The following is a 27,362-nucleotide window of genomic DNA, read 5'->3' as shown; positions in this document are numbered from 1 at the left end:
GCAGAACCTCCACTTCATTGGCGTATGTTCGAGTTTGGAGATTGTTTGAGCACTGGTGTGCAGAGCGGACGGTGATGCCTTTTCGTTCCTCGGTGGCAAAGGTGTTGGAATTTTTGCAGGATGGTTTGGACAGGGGTCTGGCCTTGGCTACCTTGAAGGTTCAGGTGGCAGCGTTGTCATGTTTTCGGGGGAAGGTTCAGGGGAAGTCCATTGCTTCTATTCCGGAGGTTGTTCGTTTTTTGAAGGGTGTGAAGTTGTTGAGGCCGCCTCGTCGGCAGTTGGTTCCCCCGTGGGATTTGAATCTCGTTTTAGATGCCTTAGTCAGACCTCCATTTGAACCTTTGGTTGCGGCTTCCTGCAAAGATCTTTCTTTGAAGGCGGTCTTTCTGGTAGCTATTACCTCAGCTCGGAGAGTCTCGGAATTGCAGGCTTTGTCGTGTAGAGAGCCCTTTCTGTCTTTTTCCAAGGAAAAGGTGTCTTTGAGGCCGGTGCCCTCCTTTTTGCCAAAGGTGGTGTCAGAGTTTCATGTTAATCAGGTCATTTCGTTGCCTGTTTTAGGTAACTTGGCGGGAGATTCGGAACAGCGTCGGCTGGCGACGTTAGATGTTCGACGCACCTTGCGGTGTTATCTGTCTAGAACTCAGGAATTCAGAGTGTCGGATCGTTTGTTCGTGCTTCATGGTGGCCCTAAAAAGGGTGCAGCGGCATCCAAGGCGACTATAGCTAGATGGTTGAAGGAGGCGATTGCGTCGGCCTATTTGGTGAAGGGCCGTGAGGTTCCTAAGGTGTTTTCTGCTCATTCTACCAGAGCGGTTGCGGCCTCTTGGGCGGAGAATAGTATGATTCCTCCGTCAGATATTTGTCGGGCGGCGGTTTGGTCTTCGTTGCATTCGTTTGTGAAGCATTATAGGATTGATGTGCATGCGAAGGAAGAGGCAAGTTTTGGAGCAGCAGTGTTGACCTCTGGCCTTCGTAGATCCCGCCCATAAGGTATTTACTGCTTTGGTACGTCCCACGCGTCTTGACCGGTCTGGAGGGTCGCTGAGGAAGGTGAAATTAGATCTTACCTGCTAATTTTCTTTCCTGTAGACCCTCCAGACCGGTCAAGGACCCGCCCAGGTATACTGTAGGCCAGGAGGTAGTTTTTCGGTGGGCATCTCTTGGCAGCTGATGATTGTCATAATTTCAGACTCTTATTACCAGTTTTTGGTTGGTGTGGGTCTGGTGCAGGTGTGGCGTGGCAGACAGTCCACCTGTGGAAGCACGAATTAACAGTCTCTACAATGCAAATAAAAGAAACAGTGAATGTTCTTACAGTTGGCGGAAGCCATGTACAGGGTTGCTGGTTAAAGTTATATTTGTGTTTTTGTTACTCTGCTTTGTGAGTGTTATACTGGCTACTGTAGGGACTGCACAGGTTATATAGTCAGTGTTCAAAGCTCAGTGTTTTCTCAGTCTCCCTCTGCTGGTAGGAGTACATAACCCACGCGTCTTGACCGGTCTGGAGGGTCTAGAGGAAAGAAAATTAGCAGGTAAGATCTAATTTCACCTTTCATCCTATCCGAAACCTAAAGACCTTGAACAGAGTTCTAGTATGTGAAAAGAGTTTTCCTGAATCCCTTTCTTCAAAAATAGGAGTAGTTTTGTTCGTTAGACTTAAAGGTAGCATATACCCATATAGAGAGACATCCAATTTACAGGAATTACCTCAGATTTGTAATAGGGAACTCACCACTACCAGTATCATGTAATGCCCTTTTGCCTAGCATCCACCTCATGTGTGTTTGCAAAATGTTTAACAATGGTAACAGCCAGTGCATTTTTTCTAGCGAAAAAGGTGCCGGTACTCAAATGCCAGGCCACCCATCGGGGGTGGGGTGATCACTGAGGGACCCACCCCACAATAGCCAGGCCCCCTGCAACCAGCCACAGAATCTATGACAAGGCAGAATTGTTGTATAGAGCCTGAGCTCTTTCATTAAAACTTGGCGACCATGTGTCAATTTTAGCAAACAATAAAAAAGGTGCCAGTAGTCAGTACCCTCTCAAAAAAAGCCCTGGTAATACCACATCTTTGCAAACTGGAAGCACGTGCATTTTCCCTCTTTAGGAAAGAGGGAAAATTTCAGTGGGTGGAACTATGCCAGTGCTGGAGTCATTACCCAGAAATTCTATTAGAGCCCTGATAAGTAGTAGTAGTAATTGTAATAAGTTAGAGCTCAGCTAGACATATAGAAAATAAACCCATCTGTGCACAGCCTTTAACTGTCTCTCGCAAGAAAAGGTCAAAAAGAGAATGGTTTTGGAGTTTGCTGTATCGTACATTTGGAAAGTATTGAACAGTGTAACTGATGCTGATTGTAAATAAAATTGTTCAAACATATAACTGTCTGTCACAAGAAAAGGATCAATATGTTTGGTATCCATTGTGCAGGAGACAACAAGTCAACAAATACTGGCCTGTAACCTGTTGAAACTGTTGGGTCATAGGGTTTCAGCTGTGTCTGTAAGTCCATGGGAAAACTCAGAATGAGACAAGCCCAGTGGACCGTCTTCTTCCAGTGAATGCTGGCCACTTATAGTAACATAATATTCTCCGAGGACAAGCAGGCTGCTTGTTCTCACTGATGGGTGACGTCCACGGCAGCCCCTCCAATCGGAATCTTCACTAGCAAAGTCCTTTGCTAGCCCTCGCGCGCCCGCGCGCATGCGCGGCCGTCTTCCCGCCCGAAACCGGCTCGAGCCGGCCAGTCTTCTTTTGTCCGCACTCGGTACGGTCGTGTTTTCGCCGTGTCGAGCCCCGGAAAGTCGACCTCGCGCGTCCAAATTCTGTTTGAGCGTGTTTTTTTCCTTCGGGAAAGCTTTGTTAGTCGGAAAGTGCTCCGGAAACCCTTCGACCGGGTTTCGTGTCAATCCTCCCCGTACTTCCAGCTTTTTGCCCCGGTAAGTTTTCTTTCGTCGTCGGGGTAGGCCTCTTTTCGGCCTCGGTCGAGATTTTTTCTCCCTCTAAATTTTTGGTGCTTCAATTTTCGCCATTTCGGCTTTTGATTTCGCCGGCGTGATTTTTCCGCCCATGACATCGAAGCCTTCCAGCGGCTTCAAGAAGTGCACCCAGTGCGCCCGGGTTATCTCGCTCACTGATCGACACTCGTCGTGTCTTCAGTGTCTGGGGGCCGAGCACCGCCCTCAGAACTGTAGTCTGTGTTCCCTTCTTCAAAGGCGGACTCAGGTAGCGAGACTAGCCCAGTGGAACGTGTTGTTCTCGGGCTCTTCGTCGGCATCGGCACCGGGATCTTCGAGTGCATCGACGTCGTCAGCGTCCAGACCATCTTCCTCGGCCGCCCCTGCATCGAGTGCATCGAGGCATCGGGCCTCTGCATCGGCGCCGAGACATCGGATAGCTGCATCGACGTCGGTGGTACCAGGACCTCGTCTGCTGATGTCGTCGGACGGTGGTGCATCGGGTGGAGTGCAGGTGAGGGCTGTCCATTCCCCTGCTGGTGGCGGTGAGCCCTCGGGTGGGTCTCCTCCTACCCTGAGGGCTCCTGCGGTACAGCCCCCCCGAGATCGACCTTCTTCAGTCTCGGCCCCGAGGAAGCGACGGATGGATTCGACGTCCTCCTCGTCGGTGCCGGGGAGCTCCGGTGACATGCTTCGGAAGAAATCGAAGAAGCATCGACACCGGTCTCCTCCCCATGTCGGCACCGAGAGCTCTGGGTCGCCGAGGGATTCGGCACCCAGCAGGCATCGGCACCGAGAGGACCGCTCACCCTCTGTTCAGGAGGTGTCGATGCGCTCCGCTCTGGACAGCCCGGTACAGCCTCCACGCCCGGAACAGGTACTGACGTCGACGCCTGCATCGACCTCACAGCCTTTCTCTACAGCCGCTCTAAACGAGAGCCTCCGGGCCGTTCTCCCAGAGATTCTGGGAGAGCTGTTGCGCCCTACCCCTCCGGTACCGGCGGTGCTTGCGCCTCCGGTACCGTCGAGCGTGGCGCCGGCTGGCCCATCGCCCAGGTTGAGGTCCCCGACGTCGGTACCCGCGTGCGGTACCGACCGCGGCCACCTCCCAGGAAGGCTCCCCGACTACGTCGGCGGAGGGAGCTTCGCCGATGCGGGCGAGGGAGTCTACCTCTCGACGCCCCCATCGTGGACGTGGCTCCACTGAGTCGAGCAGGGCGAGGTTGCAGACACAGGTTCGTGAACTTGTGTCTGACACCGAGGGTGAGGCCTCGTGGGAGGAAGAGGAAGATCCTCGATATTTCTCTGACGAGGAGTCTGAGGGTCTTCCTTCTGATCCCACTCCCTCTCCTGAAAGACAGCTTTCTCCTCCCGAGAGTCTGTCTTTTGCTTCCTTTGTCCGGGAGATGTCTACGGCCATCCCCTTCCCGGTGGTTGTGGAGGACGAGCCCAGGGCTGAAATGTTTGAGCTCCTGGACTATCCTTCTCCACCTAAGGAAGCGTCCACTGTTCCCTTGCACCATGTCCTGAAAAAGACATTGCTTGCGAACTGGACCAAGCCATTAAGTAATCCCCACATTCCCAAGAAGATCGAGTCCCAGTACCGGATCCATGGGGACCCAGAGCTGATGCGCACTCAGTTGCCTCACGACTCTGGAGTTGTGGATTTGGCCCTAAAGAAGGCTAAGAGTTCTAGGGAACATGCTTCGGCGCCCCCGGGCAAGGACGCTAGAACCTTAGACTCCTTTGGGAGGAAGGCCTACCATTCCTCTATGCTCGTGTCCAAGATCCAGTCTTACCAGCTCTACACGAGCATGCACATGCGGAACAATGTGCGGCAGTTGGCGGGCTTGGTTGATGCTCTTCCCCCTGAGCAAGCCAAGCCTTTTCAGGAGGTGGTCAGGCAGCTGAAGGCGTGCAGAAAATTCCTGGCCAGAGGAGTTTATGACACTTTTGATGTTGCGTCCAGGGCCGCTGCTCAAGGTGTGGTGATGCGCAGGCTCTCATGGCTGCGCGCCGCCGACCTGGAGAATAGAATCCAGCAGCGGATTGCGGACTCGCCTTGCCGTGCGGACAACATTTTTGGCGAAAAAGTCGAACAGGTGGTAGAGTCTCTCCACCAGCGGGACACCGCATTCGACAAATTCGCCCGCCGGCAGCCTTCAGCTTCTACCTCTACAGGTAGACGATTTTTCGGGGGAAGGAAGACTGTTCCCTACTCTTCTGGCAGGCGTAGGTACAATCCTCCTTCCCGACAGCCTGCGGCCCAGGCTAAGCCCCAGCGCGCTCGCTCTCGTCAGCAGCGTGCGACTCAGCAAGGCCCCGCGGCTCCCCAGCAAAAGCAAGGGGCGAGCTTTTGACTGGCTCCAGCAGAGCATAGCCGACATCCAAGTGTCCGTGCCGGGCGACCTGCCAGTCGGAGGGAGGTTGAAAGCTTTTCACCAAAGGTGGCCTCTCATAACCTCCGATCAGTGGGTTCTGCAAATAGTCCGGCAAGGATACACCCTCAATTTGGCATCAAACCCTCCAAATTGTCCACCGGGAGCTCAGTCTTACAGCTTCCAGCACAAGAGAGTACTTGCAGAGGAACTCTCCGCCCTTCTCAGCGCCAATGCGGTCGAGCCCGTGCCATCCGGGCAAGAAGGGCTGGGATTCTATTCCAGGTACTTCCTTGTGGAAAAGAAAACAGGGGGGATGCGTCCCATCCTAGACCTAAGGGCCCTGAACAACTATCTCGTAAAAGAAAAGTTCAGGATGCTTTCCCTGGGCACCCTTCTCCCCATGATTCAGCAAAACGATTGGCTATGCTCTCTGGACTTGAAGGATGCCTATACACACATCCCGATACTGCCAGCTCACAGACAGTATCTGCGATTTCAGTTGGGCACCCGCCACTTCCAGTACTGTGTGCTACCCTTTGGGCTCGCCTCTGCGCCCAGGGTGTTCACAAAGTGCCTAGCTGTGGTAGCAGCGGCACTTCGCAGGCTGGGAGTGCACGTGTTCCCATATCTCGACGATTGGCTGGTGAAGAACACATCCGAGGCAGGAGCCCTGCAGTCCATGCAGATGACTATTCGCCTTCTGGAGCTACTGGGGTTTGTGATAAATTACCCAAAGTCCCATCTTCTTCCAGTGCAGAACCTCGAATTCATAGGAGCCCTGCTGGATTCTCGGACGGCTCGCGCCTATCTCCCAGAGACGAGAGCCAACAACTTGTTGTCCCTCGTCTCCCGGGTGCGGGCGTCCCAGCAGATCACAGCTCGGCAGATGTTGAGATTGCTGGGCCACATGGCCTCCACAGTTCATGTGACTCCCATGGCCCGCCTTCACATGAGATCTGCTCAATGGACCCTAGCCTCCCAGTGGTATCAGGCCGCTGGGGGACTAGAGGACGTGATCCACCTGTCCACGAGTTTTCTCGAATCCCTGTATTGGTGGACGATTTGGACCAATTTGACTCTGGGACGTCCCTTCCAAATTCCTCAGCCACAAAAAGTGCTGACCACGGATGCGTCTCTCCTGGGATGGGGAGCTCATGTCGATGGGCTTCACACCCAAGGAAGCTGGTCCCTCCAAGAACGCGATCTACAGATCAATCTTCTGGAGTTACGAGCGATCTGGAACGCTCTGAAGGCTTTCAGAGATCGGCTGTCCCACCAAATTATCCAAATTCAGACAGACAACCAGGTTGCCATGTATTATGTAAACAAGCAGGGGGGCACCGGATCTCGCCCCCTGTGTCAGGAAGCCGTCAGCATGTGGACCTGGGCTCGCCGGAACGGCATGGTGCTCCAGGCCACATATCTGGCAGGCGTAAACAACAGTCTGGCCGACAGACTGAGCAGGATTATGCAACCTCACGAGTGGTCGCTCAATTCCAAAGTGGTGCGCCAGATCTTCCAAGCGTGGGGCACCCCCTTGGTGGATCTCTTCGCATCTCGAGTGAACCACAAAGTCCCTCAGTTCTGTTCCAGGCTTCAGGCCCACGGCAGACTGGCATCGGATGCCTTCCTCCTGGACTGGGGGGAGGGTCTGCTGTATGCTTATCCTCCCATTCCTCTGGTGGGGAAGACTTTGTTGAAACTCAAGCAAGACCGAGGCACCATGATCCTGATTGCTCCTTTTTGGCCGCGTCAGATCTGGTTCCCTCTTCTTCTGGAGTTATCCTCCGAAGAACCGTGGAGATTGGAGTGTTTTCCGACCCTCATCACGCAGGACGAAGGGGCTCTTCTGCATCCCAACCTCCAGTCTCTGGCTCTCACGGCCTGGATGTTGAGGGCGTAGATTTTGCCTCTTTGGGTCTGCCAGAGGGTGTCTCCCGCATCTTGCTTGCTTCCAGGAAAGACTCCACTAAGAGAAGTTACTTCTTTCATTGGCGGAGGTTTGCCGTCTGGTGTGACAGCAAGGCCCTAGATCCTCGCTCTTGTCCTACACAGACCCTGCTTGAATACCTTCTGCACTTGTCTGAGTCTGGTCTCAAGACCAACTCTGTAAGAGTTCATCTTAGTGCAATCAGTGCATACCATTACCATGTGGAAGGTAAGCCGATCTCAGGACAGCCTTTAGTTGTTCGCTTCATGAGAGGTTTGCTTTTGTCAAAGCCCCCTGTCAAGCCTCCTACAGTGTCATGGGATCTCAATGTCGTTCTCACCCAGCTGATGAAACCTCCGTTTGAGCCACTGAATTCCTGCCATCCGAAGTACTTGACCTGGAAGGTCATTTTCTTGGTGGCAGTTACTTCAGCTCGTAGGGTCAGTGAGCTTCAGGCCCTGGTAGCCCAGGCCCCTTACACCAAATTTCATCATAACAGAGTAGTCCTCCGCACTCACCCTAAGTTCTTGCCAAAGGTCGTGTCGGAGTTCCATCTGAACCAGTCAATTGTCTTGCCAACATTCTTTCCCCGTCCTCATTCCTGCCCTGCTGAACGTCAGCTGCACACATTGGACTGCAAGAGAGCATTGGCCTTCTACTTGGAGCGGACACAGCCCCACAGACAGTCCGCCCAATTGTTTGTTTCTTTTGATCCCAATAGGAGGGGAGTGGCTGTAGGGAAACGCACCATATCCAATTGGCTAGCAGATTGCATTTCCTTCACTTACGCCCAGGCGGGGCTGGCTCTTGAGGGTCATGTCACGGCTCATAATGTTCGAGCCATGGCTGCGTCGGTAGCCCACTTGAAGTCAGCCTCCATTGAAGAAATTTGCAAAGCTGCGACGTGGGCTTCTGTCCACACATTCACATCCCATTACTGCCTGCAGCAGGATACCCGACGCGACAGTCGGTTCGGGCAGTCAGTTCTTCAGAACCTGTTTGGGCTTTAGGATCCAACTCCACCCCCCGAGGGCCCTGTTTGTTCTGTTCCAGGCTACACTCTCAGTTAGTTGATAAAATTTTTTAGGTCAATCTCTGTTATGTCCTCGCCGTTGCGAGGCCCAATTGACCATGGTTGTTGTTTTGAGTGAGCCTGGGGGCTAGGGATACCCCATCAGTGAGAACAAGCAGCCTGCTTGTCCTCGGAGAAAGCGAATGCTACATACCTGTAGAAGGTATTCTCCGAGGACAGCAGGCTGATTGTTCTCACAAACCCGCCCGCCTCCCCTTTGGAGTTGTGTCTTCCCTTAAGAGTATTGTCTTGCTACATACTGGACTGGCCGGCTCGAGCCGGTTTCGGGCGGGAAGACGGCCGCGCATGCGCGGTGCGCGCGGGGGCTAGCAAAGGACTTTGCTAGTGAAGATTCCGATTGGAGGGGCTGCCGTGGACGTCACCCATCAGTGAGAACAATCAGCCTGCTGTCCTCGGAGAATACCTTCTACAGGTATGTAGCATTCGCTACATAGTCTATGCCGTCAGATAAAAGACCTGTACGGTCCATCCAGTCTTCCCAACAAGATAAACTCATTATACATGGTATGCGATACTTTATATGTATACCCGAGGTTGATTTGTGCTTGCCATTTTTTGGGCACAAACTGTAGAAGTCTGCCCAGCATTGGTTTTGCTTCCCAATTACCAGTATTGCCACCCAATCTCCGTTAAGATTCCATGGATCCATTCCTTCTAAACAGGATTCTTTTGCATTTATCCCACGCATATTTGAATTTTGTTACCATTTTCATCTCCTCCACCTCCCGCGGGAGGGCATTCCATGTATCCACCATCCTCTCTGTGAAAAAATACTTCCTGATGTCACTCCTGACTGCCCCGCTTCAACCTCAATTCACGTCCTCTAGTTCTACTGCCTTCTCGTCTCTGAAAAAGGTTTATTTGCGGATTAATACCTTTCAAATATTTGGACGTCTGTATCATGTCACCCCTGTTTCTCCTTTCCTCCAGGGTATTCATGTTCAGGACAGCACCTGCTACAAGCAACTAACTTGTTTTTTCCCCTGTTCATAAGTCCCTATATTGGTAAACTAATAGTATTCAGATTAATGTTTAGGACACTTGATAATGATGGGTGGGTGAGGGAACAAAGTAAATAGCAGCTGCTGGCCATAAATCAGCACAATCTACAGTGCAGGGAACCTGTTCCCAGTTTCTGCAGCTACTGCTCCCCCCCCCACCCCACACACACACACCTTAACTCACCTGCATCCATTCTAAACAGAAGGCTTTGCTGAGGAGGAAAGGTAAAGCTTTGGGGACAGCAATTACTTGTTGACCTTTTATCAGATTGAGAACTTGAATAGAAACCTAACAACAGTATGTTCTGATGCTGGAAATCAGGCAGTATAGAGTTACATTAAGTGTCAAGCCTGGAGGGAGGGAGGAGAGGATAGGAGAAGGGAAGGGGGGGAGGGGGGAATGGTTTTAAGAGATTGGCGACAACATAGGCTGATACATCTTTGGGAATATTTTGATCATAGAAGCTATATTCATTTAAATGTTGGTTGTGTTTATCTTAACTGACAGAATAACAGGTGGTGCTTTAGCCGTGAAGGGGGTGGAGTTGGGGGAGGGTGAGGGGGAAAATGTTAAAACTTCATTGATGAGACTATTAATTAGCTCCTATATAGTGGCTTTTGGTTCTTAGTTCTTGGTCAGTGGAGCTTGTTGGATGTGTATTGTGCTGAAACATAAGTGTCAGGCCTGTTCTCTACAGTAGTGTTCACTAACATATGATTTGGAATGAAATTCTACACGAATTATTTCCTTCCCTCACTGTTATCCTGTGCCATTTTCCCCCCAGAGGAGCACATGTACATGAAGATCAGCAGATTTCTTCTCTCCCATCAGTCCTTGGACATGAACAAATTGCCAGATTTCTACAGGCTTTTCTATAGCTTTGATTTAGAGGTAATATCCAAGTCTTTAAGGGGGTAATTTTATAAGCCGTGTTTTGGGTGTAAAACAGTGGTATTTTTACAGAAATAGGTGTTTTAAAATTTTTCTGAGGGTATATACATGTAAAAGGATGCACTGGTGACACATAGTGCATACTGTTAAACCATGTACACGTAGATGTTTCTAGGGAGAGAGGTTGGGCAGGGCTGAGGCAAAATAGAGAGATACACACACATTATCAAATATAAAATATGCATGTATTTGCACAAATGTGGGTGGAAAAATTACATCTGCCTCAGAGAGGATAATTTAAAGAAACCTGAGCATATAGGTGTTCAATTGGGTACTTATAAAAATAGGAATCATAGCACCTACTTTTATGTGATGCCCCAAGAATGCCTATATGTATAAGGTTGCACTTACGCGTTTATGTTATAAAATACATATATATGTACCAGTTTCCAGAAAACAGCAAGGCAAACGATCTGCAAAATCCAACATGGAGAATAAGCCAGCAGATCAGTATAATATCCAAAATATTTTATTGAAGATACCGTATGTTAGACAATTGCCCGACACATATATTTTTTTTAGATATATTCTTATATATTTTATATATATCTACATGCATTTTTAAATATTAATGTTTAATTCAATTTATTTGATATACTGTAATTTTATATTTATATGTTTATTTTACTATATTTTTAAATGTTTATATTATTATTTTTGAATTAAGAGACTCTCTATTTTTATAATTCATGTCTGTTTTACATGTACATTTTATTATTCATATTGATGTTTTACATATTGTATATTTTACAGATATATATTTTTCTTTTTTATAATGTTTTGATTTTATAATTTGATATGTTTGTTGTTTATTATAGCCCCTGACGCAGCCCTTTTTTTGGGTGAAACACAGCCTGTGTCGGGCAATTGTCTAACATATGGTATCTTCAATAAAATATTTTGGATATGTACCAGTTTCTCCTGGCCTGTACGTGCACAGAGCATATATAACTTTGTGTGGGAGCTTTCGTGTAGGCTGTTTTGTAAAGGAACATTGTCTTCTTTGTCAAATAGGTCCAATGGATGCGTTTGTGTACTTCCTTTGGAGTACAACAAGTAGAAATAAATCGATTTTTTTATTTGTTCCAAAAGTACAAAGACTAGGGGACACTCAAGGAAGTTACATGGAAATACTTTTAAAACAAATAGGACTAAATAGATATGGATGGGCTGGAGTGTAAATTTTAAGAGGATTTGACATTAGCTTTAGAACTTTTAGTACAGGAACAGCACTGGGCAGATTTTTACGGTCTATGCCCTGAGAAAGGCAGGGACAAATCAAACTCGGGTATACATAAACTCATTTTACATGGTATGTAATAGTTTATATCTTGTTGGGCAGACTGGATGGACCGTTCAGGTCTTTATCTGCCGTCATTTACTATGTAAATATTTTTTCACTCAACGAATAGTTAAGCTCTGGAACTCTTTGCCGGAGGATGTGGTAACAGCGGTTAGCGTGTTTGGGTTTAAAAAAGGTTTGGACAAATTCCTGGAGGAAAAGTCCATAGTCTACTATTGAGACAGACATGGGAAGCAACTGCTTGCCCTGGGATTTGTAGTATGGAGTGTTGCCACGATTTGGGTTTCTGCCAGGTACTTGTGACCTTGCTTGGCCACTGTTTGGAAAACAGGATACTGGGCTAGGTGGACCATTGGTCTGACTCAGTATGGTTACTCTTATGTTATTATGGTCTTATGACACCCTTTTATAGAATGCTTGTCCAAAATGTCTTGTTCAATATGGTTACTGAGTACTATAATATTTACAGTCTTTGGTCAGGGGCCACACATTAGGGCTTCTCCCGGACTCTGCAATCATGGGTCCTAAGGTCAACCACTCTGCAACATCCCTGGCTCAGCTGACTGGCCCAGGCTCTGGATGTTGAACCTACACTGCAGTGCATTGCTCTACTTCCAGGCTGGCCTGTTAAGTCAATGTTGAGCCTTTTTTTATTTTTATTACAGCAGTGTCTCACAGATTCTTTTGTGAGCTGGTGCTGAGAGGCTACATTAAAAATAAAAAAAAATGTAGATTCAAATGAGTAAAAAGTAGATTTGTGGCTAATGGGGGACTTTTTTTTTCTTCTTCTGTGGGTATTAGCACAAAGAGGAACGTGAGTGGGTTCTTACACTCCTGGCTGAAGGGTTACGAGACAGACGTTGCTATGAGCTCTATGATTATCAGAAGATCTTCCACGTCATTCTGTCTTTTTTCAGCAGCTCCCTGTGCGATGAGCACTCCCAGGTAAAATCGCTACGTGCACATTCTCAAGCTGCAGTTTCTGCATGTGGTTCAGGTGTATTGATACCTATTTTTTCAGACAGGCAGTTAGCAATTTAGTCATCATTTGTGAGATTCTCTTAAGTTATTTATTTCTTAACAGTTTGGACTGAGAAAACTAGATTGAGACAGGCACATATTTAAACAGGACCAATTGCATAAATAGGTCTCGTAGAATAATGAGTCTAAATGTTTTTTTGATCAGCTTGAGCATATTGAACACACAAATGCACGAATACAAAATTGCCCCAATGTATGCATGCATTCATAGGAGCCAACTTTTCAAAATGATTGGGGGTGCTGAAATTTTTTTTTTAACAGGTGGTGCATTCCCCCTTCCCCCCTCCTCTCCCTCCGAGTTCCAGGCCCCCCTCCTTCTCCTCCAAGTTCCAGGCCCCTCCTGTCCTCCAAGTACCAGTCCCAACCCCAGCCCGACCTCTTCTCCTACAATAGTCCTCCGCCCTCGCCTTCCTGTGTGCCGCCCAGAATTTAAAACTCATCTTACCTCGGGGTCCTGGCGGCAGCAGTGAAAGGCGAGCAGGCTCGGCGCTTCAGCCTTCCCTTCTCTCTCAGCTCTGGTCCCGCCCTTGCGGAAACAGGAAATGAGGGTGGGACCAGAGCTGAGAGAGAAGGGAAGGCTGAATCGCCGAGCCTGCTCGCCTTTCACTGCTGCCGCCGGGACCCTGAGGTAAGATGAGTTTTAAATTCTGTGCGGCACTCAGGAAGGCGAGGGTGGAGGACTGTTGTGGGAGAAGAGGGCGGGCAGGTCGGGCTGGCTGGGAAGGGAACTTCCGGCGGGTCAAAATATTGGGGGTGCTCGAGCACCCACGGAGTCAGCGCCTATGCATGCATTGGAGTAGATGCTCAGCACTCACTTTATATGATAGACAGTGGACACATAAGAGGGGCTTTTTTGATATGACGTCTAAGTCAGATTTTGGACATTTTCCTCAAAATGTCCAGAATCCAGGTGGAGAATATAGTGATTTTCGAAACAGCAAAACATCTTTTTTTTTTTTTTTCTGAAAATGGCTACTTGCTAGATATTTTTGTGCTCTGCATTAATTTTTTTTGGTCCATTTTCGGAAAAAATAGTTAAGTGAAAAACACACAGAATCAAGCCATTGGGATGTAGGAGGAGCCAGCATTCTTAGTAGACTGGCCACACAGACATCCCAGCAGAGCAATGGGGCTCCCTAGGGGGCACAGCAGTGGATGTCACATAAATCTACCAGGTACACATCTCACAGTTACCCTTTTTATCATATGGGGAAGCCTCTAAAACCCACTAAAAACCTACTGTACCCAACTATACACAACTACAATAACCCTTATGGCTGCAGGTGTCACCTATATGTGGGTCTAGTAGGGCTTTGGGGGACAGACATTTTCCACCACAAGTGTAACAGAGTAGATTATGTGCCTGGGTCTCCTCCTCCACAGTGCACTGCACCAACCACTAGGCTACTCCAGGGACCTGCTTGCCGCTCTAATAGGACTGGCCATAGAGGCTGATATGTACTGTTTCTTTCACATTTTAATTTTTTTTGGGGGGGGAAGGGAAATGGGACTTGATTTACTGCCTTTCTGCGGTTTTTGCAACTAAATTCAAAGCGGTTTACATATTATATTCAGGTACTTTATTTTGTACTAGGGGCAATGGAGGGTTAAGTGACTTCCCCAGAGTCACAAGGAGCTGCAGTGGGAATCGAACCCAGTTCCCCAGGATCAAAGTCCGCTGCACTAACCACTAGGCTAGGTGAGGGGTCAGTGACCACTGGGGGAGTAAAGGGGGGGTGTCATTTTTTTATTACTGCAGTGGTCATCTGATCATTTATGGTCCTTTTTGTGGCTTAGTCATTATTCTGTTCAAAAAGCTCTCCAGACACTAAAACAGGCTTCACATGCAGAAAAACCTTTATGACATTACCCCTATAGATATGTGTGCAAAAAAGTAAACAGAAGCCAAGTAGATGCACAGCAGTGCACATAGTAGGTTATTTTTCACATTTGTATTGGTGCAATCTTTTGCAGAACCAGATTCTAGACATACTGCACAGGGCAGCACCCATTACAAAGGCAGCTTACGGACTTATCCGGGATCACAGCCTTTTAACGTGGATACTCAGTCTTCTGGACAAAAGGTAGGTCTTGCATATTGGGAATACCAAGGCATGCGAATGTGACCGCTTTGGTACAGATAGCCCTTGGGTGGTTTCCTGCCCTCACTGTCTTTAACACCTGTAATTAAACTCTTAAATTCATTGCCAGAAAATGTGGTAAAAGGGTTTAAAAAAGGTTTGGATAATTTCCTAAAAGAAAAGTCCAGAAACCATTATTAAGATGGACTTGGGAAAATCCAATGTTAGCATATACAATACCATGCGGGTTTTTATCTGGTGTCATATACTATGTTACATATAAGATGTCATGGAATTGATTATTATTGTGTAGAAAATGACACCAGACACCAGAGGGCACACCTCATCTGCCCATGCTTTTGTTTTTTAATTATATTTTGGGCCTGGTAATTTATTCCATGATAGGCAAGATATCAGTATTTTAAGAATGCTAATAATAATAATATCCTGCCTTGTTGCTGTCTCCTATTCCTGAAGCAGTACCAAAGAGTCCACAATCTAAGTTTACCTCACATCCCACCAGAAGACAACTAAAATTGATTGATACAGGGCACTTTCAGTGTAAATACTGGTTTCACTTCCCTTTCTATGTGCCAAGATATAACTTATGCTCTGGTGTCATAGTGAAAAGTGACTGGCCAGAAAGCAATTACCAGCACAAGCCCTTCCAGAGGTAAAGGTGGTTGTTTTATTTTCTTGAAGATAGTTGAGATTGCAAGGGTGCTTTATTTTGTGTTGCAGGTGTCTTGAAAGCCAACGTCTAGCTAGCATCATCTCCTTAACACACAAGTTGTGGGTAACAAACTTGGGAAAGAAAGATACTCAAGTAATTCTTGCAATACCAGGCAAGGATGGACTTCCAGAGAACCCAAAGTTTCTTCCTCTTCAGCTGATCAATGAGTTCCTCTTTGTTTTACTCAAACTTATTCAACATATTTGGTAAGTACTACTGAAGGACAGCAGCACTGCACAAGATCGCTGCTACCTCGATTTATTTATTTATTTAACGCATTTGATATACCTGATGACATGTGGCCTCCATTTTAAGACTCACAGGGGTAAGTCTATAAAGTGGGTGTTAATATTTATGCTCCAGTTACACAAGTATACAAGGTGAGGCAAAAAGAAAAAAAGTAACCCCCTAGAATTCGCTTGGAATTTCAACATGAAATTTTACAGCTTTATACATGGTGAAGGTACAGACATTTTAGCGTGACCACCAAGTGATTTTTGCTCATTCAAAAATGTTTGTGCTATAAAAGTATGTATTTACAAAATAGTGCTTAGGCGCACATTCAGCATATATGTAGATATGACCCTGTATACAGGGTTAGACAAAAAAAAGTAACCTCCTAGAGTTTTTCACCATTTTGTCAGCAACTGCTTTGAATTTCATCGAGAAATTTTACATAATCATCATACTTACGTATTACTATTAAACAACATTTAACTCTCTTAGGCTATGTTGATGTGACTGACATTTTAGCGTTACTACCTAGTGATTTTTGCACGTTAAAAATGTTCACGCTAAAACACAGTAAAATAACGTAATTCAAATGATACAATTAACAATGTGTCAGAATTTCACAGTCACTATGAACGCTCCAAGTGTCCACCCACAGCTTGAATTACAGGCCTTCAGTCACTTTGGGAAGTTGTTAACAGCCTTGTCGGACTGTCCCACATCATCTGCAGCGCTTCCTTGAGTTTGGCGATTGCTGCTTTGGGTGGAGCTTGTGATAGGCTTTCAACATTGCTCCCCAGACAAAAGTCTGCGTCACTGTGATGTCATTAACAGTAGCTAGTACCCTGGGGTTTTTTTTTTGTTTTCCAAATAATGGTAGTTTAATAGCACAAACATTTTTGAATGAGCAAAAATCATGGTGAAAAACTCTAGGGGTTACTTTTCTTTGTCTCACCCTGTATATAGGGTCATATCTACATATATGCTGAATGTGCACCTAAGCGCTATTTTGTAAATACATACTTATCTTACATAATGCGTATTTTGCAGATAGGCGTATGCTTGGGCACGATCTGGGCTCTGGTTTGGTGGCAAGGACTGCAACAAGTTTTCTTTCTTAAGAGGAGTAGCCTAATGATTATTGTAGCAGGCTTTGATCCTGGCGACCTGGGTTCAATTCCCACTGCAGCTCCTTGTGACCTTGGTCAAGTCACTTAACCCTGCATTGCCTCCAACTTGGGCTCTTGGTGCGGTAGTGAATTGCTTTATGTGAAATCTTTATTTATTTATTTATTTTTAAAGAACCTGAACCTACTCACTGAAATACTGTTTTGTTTTTTTTCCACAGGTCCTGTGTCAGTTTTCTACAGTTGAATGAGTTTTTCATTACGCTGAACTCTGTACTGGGATACCGCACACTGGTCATGAAGGCCTTCAAGGAGATGGGCAGATTCACTGTGAATGAGAAAGTCTTTTCCAGCAAGGCTGTGTTGATGCTACTGCATAAGTGGAGCTTGGTAGAAAAAGATGTGGGCCTCCAAGACTGGCTACACACTGTGGCTGAGAAATACAGCCTCAAGGATTTGCTCAGTAAGTGCTTTCAGAACTGCAGCCATGAGAACGTGTCCAGAGTATTAGCTTGAAAAATACAGACCAGAGGTTCCATGGTATGTAGTATTCTAAGTGCCAAAATCATTAGTATGAGGACTTTCAGTCAAGTGATAGGCAGAAAAGCACAGTGACTAATTCATTTCTGAAGTAAACCCCACAGATATGGCATTGAACTTCAGTCCCTGGATTAACACTGTTACCAGAAGATCAAGCACATTGTCCTGCTCCCTGATCCTTTTTGTTCAGAAATATAGCCAATTTCCTTACACAGTTTAGCATCACCTTGACCATCTATGTTGGCAAATATTGCAGTTAGAGTGGTGAAAGATGTTTTGCCTGAGAGGATGTCTTGGAATTTTTATTGCTTCTGAGTTAAAAGAAATATTTGTGTAGAATCCATTGACATATTTTGCATAGTGTAATTAAATCCTCCTTCAACTGTTATTTAGGGAAATGAGCCCGCACTCAGACCATTTTCAGTATATATAAGCCCTTGTATCCCCTTGATTGGCATTGTGAATCTATACCACAGATATGTCCAGAAGCACCAGTAGAATAACATCAATTCTTCAGACAATAACCCCCCTCTCCCCCCCCACACACATACATACAAGCTAGAACTTAATAATACACATCAGTTTTATACATGGATCATTAATATGACCAAATTATTACTTGTTACAAGAAACCATCAAACAAATTTACAAAACCAGAAAACTTCTACCTCCTGCTAGCAGATGGGGAGACTGAGAACTAACTGCGAAGTGACTGTACTTGGTATTGTGCAGACCTGGACTCCTCAGTATTTCTCAGTCTCCTCAGCAGTTGGGTAGGTAGGTGCTGTGGGTCCTGAAGTCTTTTATTTAAAAAAAAATAAATAAAACAATTACTATCATATCGGGGTTATAGGTCTCTGGTTTTCAGGGAGCGTTTCCTCTGGAGCAACAGATTGGGAGGCTTGTTAAAAAAAGAAATCTGGAGATGCACTTATATTTCAGAAGAGGAATGGAAACCTTCGTCTGTGCTCTGTCAATCTGCTGGCAAACTGTGTTCCTGCAGCACTGCCTTCGGTACCTGAACAGCCTCTTTGACTGCTTTACCTGTCTGCAGTAGGGAGGCCACATTGTCAGGGTCTCCTCAGGGTACACACTCCGTCGGTGTGGGTCCTTCGTCTCTTCTGTCTCCTCCGTGGTGTGCCTCAGCCCCCTTTCCCTCGCACTATTGCTGTTCTGAGTGGAACCGGAGCTTCCTGAGGTAAAACCAAAGCAACAACAACAAAAAAAAAGACATAAGCAAGAACCAAACCTCAGTTTCACAGTTTATTGCCTCCTGAAGAGTCTCTGGTGTCTGGTTTTGCTCGGGCCTGACACGTTTTATTGTGTATTGTGTTGACGTAGTATGGCATAATATGCTGCATTACAGTGTATTGTTTGAATATTTTTGCTGCTGTAATTGTCTACTGCTTATGTTTGACTTGCTATACACCACCTTGAGTGAATTCCTTCAAAAAGGCGGTAAATAAATCCTAATAAATAAAAAGGAGGGGGCATCAGAATCCCACCTTCAGATCAATGAAGGAGGGGAAGGTAAGATCACACCACCAGGTTCAGTGAAATGGAAGATTTCAGAGTGTAATTCCATTTAATCCAAAAATCCCTCTCTTGCTCCCTCCACTAAGAATATTTCCCATTGAATTTTCTATCTAAGAGAGTGGGGATACCATATACATATAATAGCTGTATAGAAACGTGAAATCAACTGCTTTATGCACCTCTCCTTATATAGAATATTTTCCACCACCAAAGATTTTCATGTAAAATGCCATGGTTTGAATGCAAAGGGTGTAATTCTATAACTGGGAGCCACAATTTAGACATGTAAATGCTGCATAGTGAACGCTAATTCTGTAACAAAATCTGGACACCAAGATTCCATTATACTACTACTACTTGACATTTCTATAGCGCTACTAGGGTTACGCAGCGCTGTACAATTTAACAAAAAAAAGGGGCAGTCCCTGCTCAAAGGAGCTTACAATCTAAAGGTCGAAATGACAAGTTGGGGTAGTCTAGATTTCTTGAGTAGTGGTTAGGTGCCAAAGGCGACATTGAAGAGATGGGTTTTTAGCAGGGATTTGAAGATGGGCAGGGAAGGGACCTGGCATATGGGCTCAGGGAGATTATTCCATGCATGGGGTGAGACGAGGCAGAAACATTAGCGTAAATTAGCATCGACATGCCAGCATTTAGGCACACCCACTTTTGCCATGCCAATTACAGGCCCAAGTGGGTGGCCCTAAGTGTGGCAATTTAGGGAGGAGTTCATCAAGCAGCGTTAGGGCCTTAATGTGCTTTTAGGGAATTAGCACGCACTAAATATTAAAAGCCTATTTTATACCTATAGGCTTTTAGTATTTAACACTTGCTAATATATGTTGAGGCCCTAACACTGGTTGATGAGTTCCCCCCTTAACGCCTAACTTACAATATTATGTAAGTTATGCACATAAATGGTGGTCCTGCCCAGTATTCGTCTATGCTTCTCCCCTGTGAACACCTCCCTTACATTTATTTGCTAAGAAAGTTGCGTATGTCATTTCTAGAATAGCACTGAGCACTCATTTGCATAAGTACTAATATGCTATAAATTAAATCAGCCCATATATTTATATGCCACATTATAGAATGAGGAGGAAAGTCTCTAATATGTAAGCAAGGGCAGTCTGACCACTAGGCCACCTGAGGCGGGGGCCTCGGGCGGCACTCTTCCAGGCGCGGCATCTCCCCCTTCCTTCCTCCACCCCATTCCTGAGGTTTACCTTCCTTCTTTCTTCTTGTTCCTAAATGTGGCAGCGGCAGGCACAGTTCCCATACACTGCCTTGCTACAGGCACCTGCCTCTTCTCTTTACTGCAGCCCGCCTCTCTGATGTAACTTCCTGTTTCCCCGGAGGCGGCCACAGTAGAGAAGAAGCTGCTGCCAGCGGCAGGGCGACGTATGGGGATCGCTGCTTGGGTGGAGGAAAGAAGGGGGAAAATGCCAGAACCTGACCCAGGGAGGCTTGGCCCTGCCTCAGGCGGCATCTTGCCTTGGGCCGCAGCTGTTTGTAAGTATCTTTCATAGCTTTATTCAAATTTAGAGAGACTTCATTTCAAACTGATCTGAAAACAGAGGGAATCTAATCTTCTGTCTTTCTGGTTTTGTCTACTTCTGCTGATCTGTCTTATAAAAATTTATTGCCAGAAGAGTAAAGAGGAGAAATAGAGGGATATGCCTGCTAACTTGTGGAGTTAACGCCAGTATTTCGCTGTGCTCCCCAAAACGGGTGAGCCAATCTCCAATGTTGCGCACCTGGATCTATTAACAAATACATAGGTAAATAGAGGGACTGGTTCCACTCAACTAGCCTTCCGTTTAACCCAGACAGAGGATCCCTCATAACTGGTCCACCAGTATAGATCCTCATCTCTCTATATAAAAGGCAACCCCAATGTTCTGAAGCCTCCACGGAAGTTGAGGCGCCCGAGATATCCGGTGTGCCCTGGAGTGTCTGCACCGCCCTCGCGTCAAAACGTCATGACGTCGAGGGCGGAGCTATGACACTCGAGGGCCGAAACGGAAACGCCAGCGAACAAGGCAAGTAGCTTGGAGGGACGGAGGGAGGGGGCCCCTTGCTAGCGCCCGTTTCATTCCGCTCAGAAACGGGCATTTTTTCCTAGTTTTCAATAATATCCCTTTTAAGAACAGCTCATAATTAATGGCACATACTTCTCATTAGAACACGACGACAAGCAGAAATCTATGAAATATTTTTACCAATGATTTGGAGAAAGACATAAACAATCATATTGTCATTACTGCTTCTTACCTAGAGGCTGGTGTTTCTTTCTTCCAGAAACCATTAAAGAGAAGAATAAGCCCCCGTCATCTCAGCAGAGCAGGAGGAGGATTGTGGTGGAAGGAGAAGAGGAATTGGACTCGAAAATGAAAGTGACTTACCTGGAGAATTGCAGGGACCTGCTGGCATCCATATTGCTACACTGGGAGCCAATGAGACCTCCAGCCGAGCCATATGAGACTGCGGATTCTGAAAATAAGGGAGACACGCTCGAGTGTGCAGCTGCTTCTCTGGTGGCTAAGTGGGTATTAAAGAGCGCGACCAAGCACGACTTGACCATTCCCAGAATATGTGCGGTACTCCAGTGGTTTCACGTGAACGTTTTGCCAAATGGCGCCGTGGTGGAAACGCTTCTAAAAGACCACACATTAAGAAACTGTATCTTTAAGCTTTACAGTAGAGTCTGTAAAAGTGGAACTTTAGACTCTGATGTTCTGCATCTTTTTAACACCATCATGATCGAGCTGTTGAATATTGAGGGCTGCAGTGAGACCAGCCGTCATAAGCTTGTGAAAGAAATGTGTCTCCGTGCTGCAGATGATAATAACAGAAGCAGAAAAGGTAATCATGCCTCTTTTTCACTGGTTTAAAATATCAATAGGTACAGTGTATTACGTTACTTGTATTCCACCTTTATCTAACAGAATGCAAGTTTACAATTCTCAGTATACAGATACAAAAATTACAAAATTATACAGTACAATAAGCTTATCTAGCCTGCTATCTTTGTCTAGAGAATAAGTAAGTTTTAAGTCCCTCAAAATTCAAATTGTTAAAAAAAAGAACAGTTTAGACTGCAGTAAACTGGAAGATAACCTGATGCACCATGCATGATCGGTTTGCCAAATAAGGGAATTTTTCCCATATTTGGTAGTCTCCACTCAGACTACCAAATGTGACTGTCCGTGTGGACTGTCCCTTGTGGATTTCTGCGGAGGTCATTTCTTCTGTTTTGCTATTGTCTCTGGAAAAACACGACTAAAGTCACAGATCCAAAATGTGGAGAGAGGCTGATTTTCACATCATGGGTCCAAAAGCAGTCACATGTTTGAATTTCTATAACTTGTGTTTTATTTTTTACATAAAAGGACGGGGATGGGCTGTTGTATTACAAATTGTTTGCTCTAATAGAATTCATTAAAACCTATTCTTGTTTCTGGTGACTTTAGTCATGTTTTCCCAGAGACAGTCACAAATAAGGGAAAAATTACCTTATTTGCGGACCGACCCTGTGCAGTGCATCCCAGGCACAGCCTTATTTGGAAGATGGCAGCAAAAAGGTAGGAATGATTGGGCATCACTCCTGCCATTTGTTAAAGGTATGCGGGGGGAGGGGATCCAGGGGGGCCCCAGGGATTACAGTCCACTAGACTAACAAGGATTTTTTTGGGGGTGGGAAGGGAGGGTAGGTCCACTAGACTAGCAGGGATTTTGTGGGTAGTGTAGTAGGTTGGATAGGGGGCATTTCTGTGGGGCTGGTCGTTTCTGGGGTAGGGAATCAAGGGTCTGGAGGACCCATATGGGGGGCGGGGTGTAGTTATTAGCCATTCTGCCCTGATGCCACTGCTGCAGAGGAATAAACTGATCAAGTGTTTCATAACCTGTGATCCAGGGACCCTGATAGATTTCAAGGGATTTGGATAGGAAAATAATTTGAAAGCAATTTTGCAAAATGACTGTTTGGTAAGGTTAGGGTAGGCATGCCAGATGGTAAGGATGTCATGACGAGGGACCTAGCTAAGTTTGCAGAATAGTCTAGAATTTGGCAGCTGAGATTTAATGCAAAACAAACGAAGGGTTATGCATTTGGAGTGGTACAGTAAAAAAAGGTGACGTACTGCTTTGTGCAAAAGAAGATTGGGACTTGGGGGGTGATTGTATCTGATGACCTTAAGGTGGCCAAACAGGTAGAAAAAAGAGACAGCAAAAGCCAGAAGAATACTCGTGTGCATGGTCATCAAGGTCAAGAAGGAGATTGTATAAGTCTCTGATGAGACCTCATTTAGAGTAGTGTGTACAATTCTGGAGACCGCACCTTCGAAAAGATATAAACAGAATGGAGTTGGTCTAGAGGGCGGGAATGGTCAGTGGTCTTTGTTATAAAGCATATGGGGACAGACTTAAATATCCCAATATATATACTTTGGAAGAAAGGTGGGAGGGGGAGATATGATAGAGACATTTAAATGCCTCCATGGCATACATGCACTGGAGTTGAGTCAGTTGAAAGGAAGCTCTGGAACAAGGAGATACTTCATTACAGAAAGGGTGGTAGATGCATGGAACGGCTTCCTGTGAAGGTGGAGGAGATGAGAACTGTACCTGAAGCCAAAAAAGTATGGGTTAAGCCCAGCAGATCTCTAAGGGAAAAGAAGGGATAGTAGAGATTAGTAGTTGGTATGGATGGGCAGACTGGATACTTTATCTTCCATCATTTTCTGTGTTTCTGTTTGGGATGCAGAAGTCAAAAGGTGGTGTGCACTAAAGAGTTGGTGAGTAGCCTAGTGATTAAGGCAGCAAGCTGAGAACCAGGATTCAGATCCCACTGTTGTTTCTTTTGACCTTGGGCAAGTTACTTCACCTTCCATTGCCTTAGAAACAAACTTAGATTGTATGCCCTCCAGGAACAGGAAAATACATGTAACTTGCCTTGAGCTACTACTGAAGAGGTCAGTGGCATACCATGGATCTCCAGCACTGGGGCCAGTGCTTACATTTATGCCCCTCCCCACATACACACTTCAGAAAAGCCCCATTGTTTTATTTTTTTGACCATCCAGTGCCCCCTCAGGATAGTATTGGGTGAGGGGAGCAGCCTGCTTTCCACAATCCGTACACCACTGTTAAAGGTGTGAGATAAATATCCTCTGGGTGATCATGTGTGATCTCAAAACATTGTGAGATATGGTGGTCAAGAGTCAGAGGGTTGATAGGGTATGTAAACAGATACATAAGAGATGAAATAATGTTTCTGTGTGGGATATCAATGAGACCTTACCTGGTGTATTGTTTCTAATTCTGGATTCCACTGAATGGATATAGTCAGAGTGGAGGTGATCCAGAGGTGGGCTGCCAAAATTGTGCAGATTAGTTAGACAAGACTTTAGGGGCCCAAATATGTATATCCTAGAGGAGAAGAGAGATGAGGATATGATGGAGACATTCAGCTATGCCTTTGAGGTAAATAATGCACAAGAATGCAGTCTCTTTCAGTGAAATGGAAATTCTAGAACAAAAGATCATACTATGGGGCTGAAAGGAGCGGCCCCATTAAGAGTAACATTATAAAATACGTTAGAAAATATTTGACTGGTGGATATTTGGAATTTCTGGAGAAAAAAATAAGAAGGCTTGAGATGGACACAGAGGATCCTTAGTTAGGAAAGAGGGAAGGCAAAGGTAGATCACTTGGTGCCTATAGCAATGAAATGAGAATTAAACTGGACAGACTAGATTTTGTCTCTTTCCTGTCTTCATATTCTGTGTTTCTAACCTTGAAGTTATTTCCTTTTGGCCAGTGGGTTGAGTTACTGTGAGTCCAGTATAAAGTTGGTTGTTCATGTCCCACATCCCACGTCCCTCCTGGCAATATCTAGACTGTACCTTAGGCAACCTGTGGTACCAGCTAGTAGACTTTCCCAATGTTCAAAGGATTTATGCTCCTAAATTGGCCGCCTTGAAAAATTTAAAGGGGAAGAGATTTGATATACCGCCTTTCTTTGGTTACAATCAAAGCAGTTTACATATTATATACAGTTACTTATTTTGTACGTGTGGCAATGAGGAGGGTTTAGGTGCCTATGCATGCCCAATGCACACCAATTCTGAGTTACCGCCTGGCTACCGCATGGCCCGTGCGGCAAATTCATTTTTTTTACACATGCCAGAAAATCGGGTAGTTACTCCAACTTGACACGTGTAGGCGATTACTGCACTGTTAACACGAGAGACCTTACTGCTAAGTCAATGGCTGGCGGTAAGGTCTCAGACCCACAATGGATGCGCGGCAATTTTTATTTTGCCGCACGTCCATTTTGGGCAAAAATATTAAAAAGTCATTTTTTTTGCAGGCGCACTAAAAAATGGATCTGCGCTTGCCCCAAACCCACGCCTACACTACTGCAGACCATTTTTCAGTGCACCTTAGTAAAAGGACCCCTAAGTGACTTTCCCAGAGTCACAAGGAACTGCAATAAGAACTTACTAAGGTTGGGTGCCTAATTTAAAATGTCATTAAACTCCTAAATTTAAGAGCATAAAAAGTGGGTGGCGGCAGGGAAAAAAAAAAGTTAGGTGCTTAGTTAGCATTGATTTTCAGCATTAGGCTTACATATACATCTAGGCCAGGGGATTCTCAGGCCAGTCTTTGGGATGCACTCAGCCAGTCAGGATACCCACAATGAATATGCAGGAGATAAATTTGCATGCGCTGCCTGCAAATCTATTGAACGCATATTTGTTGCAGATATCCTGGCTTGGCTAGGTGTGTCTTAAAGACTAGGTTGAGAACCCATAATCTAGGCAAATGAATGGCAGGCCTAAATTTAGAAGCAAAACTTTTAAGCTCCTAAATTAAAAATGGATTTTCTTCTGAAAACTGCAGGCTTTTTTGAATATTGGGCTGAAAAATTCAAAGCCCATTTTTAAACAGTAATTTAATTGTTTTATGAAATAGAAAATGCTATGAAGATGATTAAAATACAATAATATATAGTGCATTTTGATTATTTTTTTTTTTTGTTTTTTGCAGCTGCTTTGATATTCTTGGTGTCTGTCTACATTGTAGACAAGTGGCTGGGACCACAGAAGCTGGACATGTTCACAGATCATGTCCAAATGGTTTGTAGAACTGCCAATGAGATATTAAATTGCGATAAAGAGAAACCAGGGAGACAAAGAATGGAAGCCATCGTGTCTCTTTGTGAAGATATTTCAGCTGCACTGCTGGAAGAAACCAAAGTCTCAGCTCCTTATCCAGAACCTGCAAAGGGTGTGACTGATTGATACACTACAGTCTTCCATTTACAGAACCAGAGAAAATTAATATTCGGCAGGAAAGTACTTGGAATGATTGTTTTACATACTCAAGAGGCCCTGTTCAGAAAGGGAGAGATGACATAACATTGGAAAGTTATATCCTGTTACAACCTAAATAGGCTCAGAGCAGTTCCCAAAATTAAAAACATCATATAGCATCATGTAAAAAATCATATTATAAGAAACAGAATAAAAATACTACAGTTTTAAAAATAATGCTTTTTATAAAGCCAGAGTTTAAGATGCTTCCTAAATAGAACATAACACCTGCCGAAAACCAGGACAAATTAATCACGTTTCAAAAGAATCGAACTCTTGAGTATTTAAAGGAGGCAGTGCAGAAGACTGAAGTTACTGTTGGCAGCTTGTGACTATGTCTTATTGGCCGACTGGAAGAGGCTGATTTATAATGCAAAACCTATTGTATTGCATTTAGAACTGACCAAATTGCAGTAGTGGCCTTGACACCTTCAGAATATTAATGAGGGAGTAATTTTGTAAGAGGACGCGTATAAAAATTGTCAAAAATGTGCCTGTCTTATAAAGACAATATAGGTACCTGTGTACATTTAACAAAATGAGTTCCTTCTTTAGTGTCTGCTCCAGACCATTCCCAATGAGCAGGTATTATGCCCTTGTACGAGCAGATGGGGAGACTAAGAAACTACTAAAGACTTGCATGTAGCAAGAGGAGTCTGTATACGTCACTCTGGCAGCTGTAAAGACTCCACTTCCATAGTGTTAGTGCTGGGTTTTTTTAAAGAAGACGCTATCAACAGTCAGACCTTCACACATTTGTCTGCCAGTATATGCTTATTTATTTTATTTGTAGCATTTGTATCCCACATTTTCCCACCGATTTGCAGGCTCAATGTGGCTTACATTTGCCATAATGGCGGTTGCCATTTCCAGGTAACAGAATTACAGGATAGCCCCTGAGGCAGCCCTTTTTGGGTGAAACACGGCCAGTGTTGGGTGATGCAAGGAGTTTTGCTATTTTCGTGAATAAAGTTTGTATTTTTATTACTGATCTGCTATTATTATTTCCATCTTGCAGCTTGCGGATCAATTGCCTTTCTGTTTTTTGGGACCTGCTGTATTAACTCCTGTG

General features: G+C 45.3%; 1 protein-coding gene across 2 annotated transcripts in view; it reads left to right on the top strand.

The window, feature by feature from the left end:
- URB1 (URB1 ribosome biogenesis homolog) overlaps positions 1-27,127 on the top strand; it is a 147,722-nt gene extending 120,595 nt beyond the window's left edge. For both annotated transcript variants that reach the window (XM_030202133.1, XM_030202131.1), the window contains exons 33-39: positions 10,152-10,258; positions 12,423-12,566; positions 14,637-14,746; positions 15,485-15,682; positions 17,056-17,297; positions 21,212-21,775; positions 25,965-27,127. In XM_030202133.1, the coding sequence (XP_030057993.1) occupies positions 10,152-10,258; positions 12,423-12,566; positions 14,637-14,746; positions 15,485-15,682; positions 17,056-17,297; positions 21,212-21,775; positions 25,965-26,218 (1,619 nt within the window). In that variant the 3' untranslated portion in view covers positions 26,219-27,127. The remainder of the gene's footprint in view (positions 1-10,151; positions 10,259-12,422; positions 12,567-14,636; positions 14,747-15,484; positions 15,683-17,055; positions 17,298-21,211; positions 21,776-25,964) is intronic.
- The last annotated feature ends 235 nt before the right edge of the window (positions 27,128-27,362 follow it).

This window comes from Microcaecilia unicolor, chromosome 4 (assembly GCF_901765095.1).
Source record: "Microcaecilia unicolor chromosome 4, aMicUni1.1, whole genome shotgun sequence".
Lineage (NCBI taxonomy): Eukaryota > Metazoa > Chordata > Amphibia > Gymnophiona > Siphonopidae > Microcaecilia > Microcaecilia unicolor.
This window is presented reverse-complemented; position numbering and strand designations above follow the sequence as displayed.